Raw genomic sequence first — 10206 nt, 5'->3', positions numbered from 1 at the left:
GCCAGCCTGTCTGGGTTTGAACCCAGGTTCTGCCTCTTCTTCCTAGCCACGTCAACTGAGGAAAGTTTCTGAACGTCTCTGTGCCTCGGTTTCCTCATCTGGGAAATGGGGCCCTCGCTGTGCCTACATCACAGATCAGCGTGAAGGATAAATGGCTCAGCACGTAAGTGGCAAGCACTTACAATAAGGCAAGGCACAGAGTAAGGTCTAGATAAATATTAACTCATATTATTTTATTATTAAATCAACTTTATTAAGGTGTAACTTACAAACAATAACAGGCATTCATCTTAAGAATACGATTTGATGAGTTTTGATGGATATGTATACACCTATGTAAGCACAACCTCAATCAGATGACAATCCCACCTCCGCAAGTGTTCCCTCTGCCCATTCGGTCAACCCCCTCTCCCCTGGCCCTCACTTGTATGCCCTCTGTCTCCATAGCCCAGTTTTGATGGTTCTGGATCTTTATATAAACAGAGTCTTACAGTGTGTGCTCCAGCCTCTGGCTCCTTTTTCTCAATGTGTTTTCATCCATGCTGTTGTGTATATTGGTAGTTTGTTCCTTTTTATTGCTGTGACTCATGTTATTACCAGTGATTTTCTCAGTCTCAGTTTCCTCTTCTGTGAAACGAGGTTAATAATTTCCACCTCATAGAATGTGATGAAGGAGAAACATGACCCTGAGTAGTGTGGCCACATCACCGATCCCCACACAGAGGACCCTTCATCCTGCACTCAAGCCATGCTCTCCCACCACCTCCCCCTGGTCCCCAGAGAGGGGCCCTTCCAATGTCACCAGGACCCTGGAGCCCAGAGGGTCAAGGGCTTTGCGGCGTCGACTGGGGAGGGCCCTATGAATAGATGCACAGCCGTGAGATGATGGCTGTGTTTATAAAGCAGACTGTTATTTTTTAATTCTTCTCCTTGTGTCCTTTCCCCTACTTCTCTCTTTCAAGGATAATTAAAATGCAAGCTGGCACTCCCTGCGAGGAGACAGCTGAAGATTTAATTGCCCCAAGAAAAATTTTCCAGTGAAAGGTCTTGCGGTAATGGCAGCTCCTGGCCTGGCTGCCCAAGAGGCTTTGCATCTCGCACATAATATTAGCGGTAATGCCTTCATCTGCATGTGCATGGGTTCCATTTACTGGCACGGAAGGAGTCAGGGCAGAACGGAGCCGACAGCCTCAGTCGGGCCATCGCCTTCTCACCATTAAACTCTCACCCGGCCTCACTCTGGAGACAGGTCTGTGGCCCAGATCCATGCGGCTGGCTGCCACACCAGCTGACCCTGCCCCGAGCGGGCCTGTGGGGTCAGGAGGCCTGGGCGCCTGGGAACAGCCCCGTCCACCACCAAGGTCTGGCCTGTCGTCCTTGAAGTGGGGCCAGGAGGACACGTCTGCTGAGCGGCCAAGCCCCACCAGCTCTCCACGTCGGGCCAACTGCCAGCTGTGCTTGGGTTGCGTAATTTCAGGGCAGAGAAAGATCTTGCAATCTCTCATTCTGTTTTCCAAGTGTGGTACCAGTTTCCCCAGATAAGGCATCAAGGGCTCAGACAAGGGTCCCTGGCTCCTTGCCTGTTGGGGAGCGTGCATCAATTTTTTAAAAAGTGATCGCTCTGAACCCTGGATCATGATGAGAGGCAGAGTGACTCATTGGGAAAGTCAGACGGACTGGGGTTTGAATCCTAGTTCCAAACCTGCCAGCTGGCAGGTTTTAGTTCTCCTAAGATGCCGTGCAGTCTCCAATTTCGGGACCTTTGTGCATGCTCTTCTTTCCCCACCTTTCTTCCCTCCCTCCATCCTTTCCTTCCATCCTTCTTTCCTTCCTATCCAGACATCCATCCTCCCATGCATCTATCCATTCATCTTCCCTCCATCCTCCCATCCTTCCATCCCTCGTCCCATCCATCCAACAAATATTTATTGGACATAGCCTGTGAGCCGAGCACAGGAGTTACATTAGTAAGCAAAGCTGACAACCCCTTGCCCTGAGGCAGCTCCCAGGGCAGTGGAGGAGAGGGGTGTTAAGTCACCACAAGGTCAATATATACTTACAAATTGCGACCAGGGCTGCAACGGAGAAGTTCTGGACAGGTTGTTACCGTGGTGTTCAACAAAGGAACTCAGCCCATCTTTGATTTGGAGGACAAGCCGGAAAGACGTAGCAAGTGTTCCCGGCAGGGGGAACAGCATGTGCAAAGGCCCTGTGGTTCCTGCCAGGAAGTGTCGGGAGCCTGGAGTTGCCAGTGGAGGGAGTGATGGGGAGAGTAACACAGGGCCAGCCCCCACGGGGAAGGCAGAGCCTGCACCGGCGCCTCCACACCCTCTTTCTCTGGCTCATTCTTACTCATCCTTTAGGGCTCAGCTCAGGAATTACCCCTCCAGGAAGCCTCTCTGCCCTATGCAAGTTGAGTGAGACCTGTGTACTTTCTCCTAATAGGAAAAAGTGTCCAAAACTCAGAAATAAGGCAAAGAAGGTGGCACTTCCTTTCGTTGCCATACTGGGGCATTTTTTAAAAGGCCCACTAAAGGATTAGTTAGTTTTGTGGGATATGTACCCGAGTTTGACTTTGCTATTCTGTGCTTGTCATGTTTTATCATTTCCTGAAATGTCAAGTTGACACCCCCTTGTTCTAGTGGCACTCATGCAGTGTTAGGATTATTACTAGGAGCTCTGGCTCCCTCACCCTTCCTGGGCTCACAAGGGTATGGTCATCTTTTGTCAACATTGTATCCTCAGAATTTTGCACAGGGCCAGGTTCACAGCCTGAGAAATAATTATTGGCTGAATGAGTGATCTTGACCTTATCTCTTCACTTCTCTGAGCCTCAATTTTCTTATCTGTGAAATGGACATCATAGCACCCATCTGCAAAGGAAGTAAAGTTTCAGTGAAATACAGAATTCAGTTCCCTGCAATCCTGTGGGCTTCAGTCCCCCTTCTCCCAGGGGCTGGATCCCAAAGGTAGGAAGTGAAGATCTGGTGTGGGGAGCTCATGGTCTGGTTGGGGGTGGTACTTAGTCACTGGAGGAAGGGAAGGTGACTGTGGGGCTAGGGCAGCCAGAGGCAGCTCCATGTGGTATTTGTTGGGACAGGGAGACCATCCTGGCTGGGGAAGAGCAGGAAGTAACCTTAAATAGACCAGGTAGGGTATAAGGAAGAGACCCTGGAAACCAGGCTGAGGTGTTGGATTCCCCAAAGTTGGTAAGAGGGAGCCGTCCTAGGCTAATGAGGGAGGGAGGGACTTGATAAAATCATTTCAGCCAGGAGAGGGGAGCCACCATGGTTGAGCTCCTCTGAGAACCTGGCCTTGGGGTGTGTGTGTGTGTGTGTGTGTGTGTGTGTGTGTGTGTGTGAAATTGTGTGTGAATCTGTATGTGGGGGGGCATGTGAGAGTGGGGGTGTGAATGTGGGTGTGGGTGTGAAGGTATATGTGTGTGACTGTGCGTGTGAGCGTGTGTGAATATGTGTGTGTGTTGACTGCCATCTGCACCACACTGTTGCAAAGGGCTGATCTATTCTCTATCTAACCTTCACTGGAGCCCCCTGAGCTGAAGACTACTACTCCCCCATCTCACAGGTGACCAAATGGAGGCTCAGAGGCGAAGACACTTGCCCAAGGTCACAGGGTGAGGACTGCGCAGCTGTCTTGACACCCCCGGGTGGAGAGAGGAGGGGTTTGGGCGCAGGGTGAGGAGGGAAGGAGGGGGGTAATTAAGGGAGTCTCAGTAGACAAAGTGATGACAGATAAATGGTTCCTCACTGTTTCTCGTGCTGTTGAGGTCACCTGGATGTTATCTCAAAGGAATTCAGCAATGCTCCCTAACCCCTCACCTGGGCCAGGCCCTGGGCTGAGCTCCTGGACAAAAGATAAGGTGTGGGCTCCACGTTAAGAAAGTGTCAGGTTGGGGCAGGCATCAAAGTTGGGGGTGGGGTGGGGTTGAATCCCCAGGGAACCAGGGCACCAGTCTTCTTAAAACTCTGAGGTATAACTTATATGCAGAGAAATGCAGATATTCAGTATGTACTCGATGGATTTTTATATCTGCAAGTCCCCACATAACCACCACTCGGGTGGGGAAACAGCATCCCATCACCCCCAGAGGGCCCCCAGAGGGCCCCTAGGCCTTCTCCCCTTCACTGCTTCCTCCAAGGATAGCCCCCACTCTGACCTTTGTCCCCAAGCTCTTGCCTGTTTTTGAACATCTGGGGCCCATGTCTCTTTGGAAAGCATTTTAAATTTCATAATCCTGTATTCAGAAAACAGACCCAGATTCCAGTCAAACACAGTGCCATGGTTAAGGGGGGGACAGAGGGGACCACAGTGGTGGCAGGCTGAACCCTGGGGAGGCCCAAGGGTACATTGGCTGGCTGGTGACCGGACAGGGGAGCGAGACCACCCTGAGACTGCATGATGTTTCCTGGCTCCCAATAGAGTCCAGTGCACCCCAACCCTGTATGTGGCCACTGCTGTCTCTCCAGCAGCCCCCTGTCCCCATCATGCCCGTCCAGTGCCCACCCATACCCACAGTGGCACCACTGTCCAGATGGACAGTGGCTCTTGAACAAAATTCATAGTCTCTCTGTGCTTCAGTTTCTCTGTTAAACCGGGGATAATCTTAGGACCTACCTTACAGGTGTGTTAAGAGGCTGGAGTGAACTGATATTAAATAAATTAATATTTGTACAGAGTTTAGGAGACTTTCTGATATGTGTAAGGGCTTATGTTAAAACTAAATAAAATAAACTAATGTGGATCGAATCTTGGCTGGTGTGAATATGCTAGAAGACGCAGGCGCTTTTACAGTTGGGCATCAGAACCTTGAGAAGGGGCAGAGATTTTCGTGATTATAATGTAAAGTGGGCAGGGGCTGCAGAAGGGAGAGCACGGGTCCTCAGGGATGGGGGCGGGTTGCGGGGGTCCTATCGCTCTCCTTTGCACAAGGAACACCCAGGAGGTGCCTGATAAATGCCGAATGCTTGACTTATTTCCCGGCAGGAGGGAGAGCGTCACTTGAGTCCCATGAACTTAGATTTCGCCTGCCAACCTCAGCCCTAGAGATACGGGCTGTGGAGAAGTGAGGCCCAGGTGCTGCGTGAATTACGCCCCCCGGTCTCCTCGCCTGGATGTGCAGTCGGCACCCCCACTCCCGCCTTCCCAGAGAACGAAGGCATTTCCCCACCTGCTCAGCCTGTATTCAGGCCTGGAACACCTCATCCTGCAAGCAGCACATGTATTTCAAACGTTGGGGCCAAGGGAGGAGCTGAGTTCTCCGTCACAGCCAAGGTCCCGGAGGGTGAGGCAGGTGACCTCTCTGAGCCCAGCAGGAAGCTCCTTGCCTACTGTGTGGTCACATGGACCAGGCCAAGGGCTCAGGGCTGATCCGGGTGGGCTTGTGGATCCAAGTGCAAGTCCCAGCTTGACTAAAGATTCATTGTGTGAGATTGGCCAGGTCACGTGCACTTCTGAGCCTCAAATTTCTGTCCCTCTCTGCAAAATGGGCACAGCCACCACCGCTACTGGACAGTTAGGAGAATTAAACACGATGGAGAGACTTCCCTGGAGGTCCAGTGGTAAAGAATCTGCTTTACAATGCAGGGGATGTGAGTTCGATCCCTGGTCAGGGAGCTAGGATCCCACATGCCGCGGGGCAACTGAGCCCGCAAGCCACAACTCTTGAGTTCGCGCACCTCAACAAGAGAGTCTATGTACCACAAACTGCAGAGCCCATGCGCCCTGGAGCCTGTGCGCCACAACTAGAGAGAAGCCCCTATGCCGCAACGAAAGATCCTGCATGCCTCAACGAAGATCCCGCGTGCCACAACTAAAGACCCGACGCAGCCAGAGGGAAAAGAAAAAAGAGAAAGAAGAGCCAGACTACTTGGGCTCTGCCATGGGGCATTAGGGAAATGACTTTGCTTCTCTGTGCCTTGGTTTACTCATCTGTAAAACAGGGATAATAAGAGTTCCTACCTCACATGGTGGTTGGGGGATTAAATGAGTTAATAACTGTAAAGCATTTGGCATATTACTCACCACAGCAGGCATTAGCTATTATTACTGCTAATAATTTTGCATAGTCAGGGCCAATATGTAATGTATTAACTCAGTGGCTAGAAGTTGGGCTCTGAAGCTGGCATCTAGAGTTTGAGTCTCAGCAACATCACTCATTAGTTGTGTGACCCCATAAAAGTTACACCACCTCTCTGTGCCTTGTCTATAAAACAAGGTCAGTACTATTATTTACCTGGAGTCGTAAGGTATAAAGGGGTTAATCAATGTAAAGTGCCGACACACAGTAAGCACTAACTATGAATGTTATGTTGCCATCATTATATAACTGTCATTAATATTAATATTCTTATGGAGGGGACATAAAGAAACTAACATTTATTGCGCACCTACTATATACTAGCACGAGACATGAATCATCTGGCAGGGTTATTCTAGGACAAGCATTAGCTTCCACATTTGGTAGAGGAGGCAAGTGGGGCCCCGAAAGGGTGACCTGCTTGTCCAAGATCCCACAGGTGGTAAGGGGTGACCAGACCCCACTGTGCAATGTTTAGGGCAGGAAGACCCAACGCTTAGTGAAGGCCTGCCATGTGAAGGGGCCAGTGAAGGCCCCTTTAATCTCCACACTAAACCTAGAGGGGGTATTATTGTCTGCATTGTGCCAATGATCAGCCTGAGCCTCAGAGAGGTGAGTGGTTTGTTCCCGCAGCTACAAAGTGGCAGAGCCGGGATTCAAACATGGTTTTCTGTTGGAATTCTGCTCAAGCAGGTGTTTGGGTTGCCTTACCCTGACTCCCTCTGAGCCAGGGGAAACAAAGTCTTTGGGTCTATAAAACACAAGAGAGCACCAAACGCTGAAGTCACTTCCAAGCCCTGGGGCCCACATGATCTTCTCCCAGGCTCGTGGGCGCAGGGACAAACTCACAGACACAAGGACACTCAACACCCAGAGGGGCCGTTGTTACCCAGAAATCTTTATTACAAAAATATTTTGCAAGCCAAAAAGTTTAAGTTGCAACTATATACAAAATAGGGCCTGTTTCCTTCCCCGCAGTTTGAAAATAAACTCCAGAAACCATGCTCCTTCCATACTGTTGTTTCGACTGCTTCCTTTTCCTGGGGTTCGGTTTACAAGGTATGGGAATCTCCAGGCTTCCGGGCTGAAGCTAAACTACGTGACTTTCTTGGCCTCATTCCTTACTCCCCTTCCAAAATTCAAAATAAAATAAAATTAAAATGGCACCAAGAAAACATTTTTTAAAAATTCTGTGTGTGTGTGTGTGTGCTCACATGCGTGTGCTCTCTCTGGGCAGAAGAGAGGGAGATCAAGGTTTACAAGCCAAGCTTTTGGAATCTGGAAATAGCTTGAGCCAGGTGGCTGGGCCACTGTGCTCCTAGATGCCACAGAGAAACTCTGGCTTGTGGGGCCAGGGCTGCCCACATGGCCTGTTGGCTCAGCCAGTTCCTGCATGCCATCATGTAAAACAGATCACTATCCCCCAGAGAGCTGGGTCTGCACTCGGCTCCCCGAGTTCCACCTGGAGGACCTGCTGATGGGCAGGATGGCTCAGCTTCTGCCTCTGACAGCCTGAGCCAGGAATCCCTCGGGCATCAAATGGCTGGACCCAGGGGGCAGTGAAGATTCGCATCTCAGCTCTGAGAGCTGATCAGTTACACGTGAAGACCGAATAAACAGGGCTTGCAACACCTGCTTGCACTGGGTCCAGCCAGGCCCCCACACTGAATTGGAGGGGTGCGGGGTCCGAGGATAACAGGGTCACGGCCTCTGCCCAACCTCTTGAGACAGAGTGACAGAAGGTGGGTCATTCCTGGCTTCACAGCTGCCCAGTCCTCCTGGCTGTCTTTGATTTATTCCAGTTTGATCTCGACAGGGTTTGGGAGCAGAAATGGAAGATTCCACCTTCAGAGATGAGCTCAGAGAGCTGGAATGGGGAAAACATCCAGGCACAGCTTCCTACCCCGCATGGCCCTAAAGTGCTTGTGAGCGATGGAGGGGAGGGATGGCATCTTTCCTCTCCCCTCTTCACAGGTGAGCAGACTGAGGCGTTGGGTCTTGGCCACACGGAGAAGGAGGCAGCCTGGAGAAGCAAGGGCAGGTTCAGACTTAGCACACTGGGGGCTCGGAAGGCAGAAGTACCAGCCTCGTGGAGAGAGGGCTAAGTGTCTCCATGGAGCAGCCCACCTGGAACCTTCTGCCCCACCCTCAAGCCGCTGGGACTGGGAGGAACTCAAGTTTCCGCTGTAAGAGAATCCCTCCAGGACAACCGACCGTTCAACCTTAGACTGCACAAGACCCAACCACACACTTCAACACATGACAAAGAGCCAGGATAACACTGCTGTTGTTTTAAGAAAAATACAGAACAAAACACCACAGATCAAATTTTCTAACACCTCAGTTTCAAGATTGCACATTTCACATTTCTCAATAATTTACAGGCGTCCACAGCAAGAGGTTGTGAGTTAGTGCTTGCTGAAGGAAGCGAGCTCAGGTATGGAAGGGAGAGGTGGGGCCACGTGGAGTTTCACCGTCGGAGGCCCTCCAGGTCTCGAGGGCCGTGAGGGGCGTTGTCTCAGTCCTTGGTGGCGGAGGACTTCCTCAGACGGTCCTCTCCTCCCCAGGGCTTGTGGCTGGTCAGGGCAGGGAGGGGAGACCAGGACTGCTGGCAGCCACGGCACCAAGTCTCGGGATGCGCGCCCAGCTTCTCCGTGGATGGGCAGTTCGATCTAAAGGGAAAACGTTCCCCAAAGCCCAGGCGGGTGGTGCTGGGAGGAGGAGGTGGGTTTTCTCCCTCCTCACTCTGGAAGATCGGGCTGCAGAGTGTCAAGGAGGCAGTCAGTGGTCTCCAAGACCATGACAAAGACCCACAGTTGATGGACAGAGGCGTGAGAGTTCTTGCACCCCTGATGGCTCTGGCCAGTTCCCAGGTCGGTTCCCTGCCTAGTCTGGCAACACTAGCCTCCATGTGTGGCCACATAGAGGGGCCATGGCTCCCGTGGAAATGCTGGAGAGCCAGCTGGGCTGGGGAGACAAGAGCTACCCTCACTGTTGGGTCCTGTCCCACCCTGGCCCTCCAGGGCCTGGGCTTGCTGTCCTCATCAAGGCTGCCCGCAATGGGACAGGAAGGCTCATGGGGACAGACCCTAGAGATGACCACGGCCCTGTTCACTTCCTCTGGACCTGGACACTGGCATACTCTGAGTAGGATGGCTCAGGCTTGGGAGCTGGCTGCTTGGGGTTCCGGCTGAGGTGGACCATGTCCAGGTCGGCGTAGGTGAGGGTGTCCTCGGACACAGGTGGTGGGCGGGCCTGAATGCTGGCATACTCCGTGTGGTTGTTGGGTTCGTCGGCCTTGGGGGTGGACTTCTTCCCCTTGGGCAGGTTCAGGTCTGCATATGTGATGTCGTTGTTGTCCTGGATCTAAATGAGATGGAGGGAAGGACATTCTGGAGCCCCCAGCCACTCGCTCACCCTCAGTACCAAGTCTGGTTGCTTCTGTCTCTCCTTGGCCTCCACTGGCTCAGCCCTAGTTCATGCCCCCTCTTCTCCGGCCAAGGCCACCTGTCTCCAGCCTTGCCCTTCCAATCAGCCTCTTCCTCACACGGCCTGAAGGGTCTTCTTAACCGTCACTGTCATGGCCTCCCGTCCCTGCTTCAACGTCACGCCCTCCTGCAGTTCTCGCCTGCCTTTCCTGATACTCTTTCCTCTGCCTACAGTGTCCAGCCCTCCTCCTTCTTGTAATGACACCCAATCCACCCTGTCAATTTCATCCTAAGACCCTCCTCTCAGCTGGGTCCAGAGCTCCGTCTCTGTGCTTCCTCAGTCTGTGCTTCTGCATCACAGCACCCACCACCTAGGGCTGTCTGTGCCTGTTTGGAGGTCTGAGAAGATGCAGACCCCCCAGTGGAAGCGGACATTCACTTATTTACTCAGTTATTCAACAAAAATTCACTAGGCATCTGTTATGATGCAGAAACCAAGGCTGGCACAGAAGAAGCCCCATGGATGTTAAATGAACGAATGAACAAGTGGTGGATGGATAAATGGATGGCAACAGTTTCAGCCCCGCTCTTGGTGAAGCTGGGGACTGGGGGACAGAAGACAGGGGTGTGTGAGAATGACGCCAGCAGTGAACAGGAGGTAAATGTTCTGTAGGCAGAAGT

At 51.9% G+C, this 10206-nt stretch overlaps 1 protein-coding gene across 2 annotated transcripts in view; it reads right to left on the bottom strand.

Annotated features, from left to right (window-relative positions):
• Positions 1-6978: 6978 nt before the first annotated feature.
• LOC103070322 (tyrosine-protein phosphatase non-receptor type substrate 1) overlaps positions 6979-10206 on the bottom strand; it is a 42923-nt gene continuing 39695 nt past the window's right edge. The window contains exon 6 of one of the 2 annotated variants that reach the window (XM_007465376.1): positions 6979-9463. In XM_007465376.1, coding sequence (XP_007465438.1) covers positions 9209-9463 — 255 coding nt within the window. In that variant the 3' untranslated portion in view covers positions 6979-9208. The remainder of the gene's footprint in view (positions 9464-10206) is intronic. The other variant, XR_457094.1, reaches the window with a different exon arrangement.

This window comes from Lipotes vexillifer, unplaced genomic scaffold (assembly GCF_000442215.2).
Source record: "Lipotes vexillifer unplaced genomic scaffold, Lipotes_vexillifer_v1.1 scaffold875, whole genome shotgun sequence".
NCBI lineage: Eukaryota > Metazoa > Chordata > Mammalia > Artiodactyla > Lipotidae > Lipotes > Lipotes vexillifer.
Note: the sequence above shows the minus strand (reverse complement) of the source record. Positions and strands in the feature narration are given on the sequence as shown.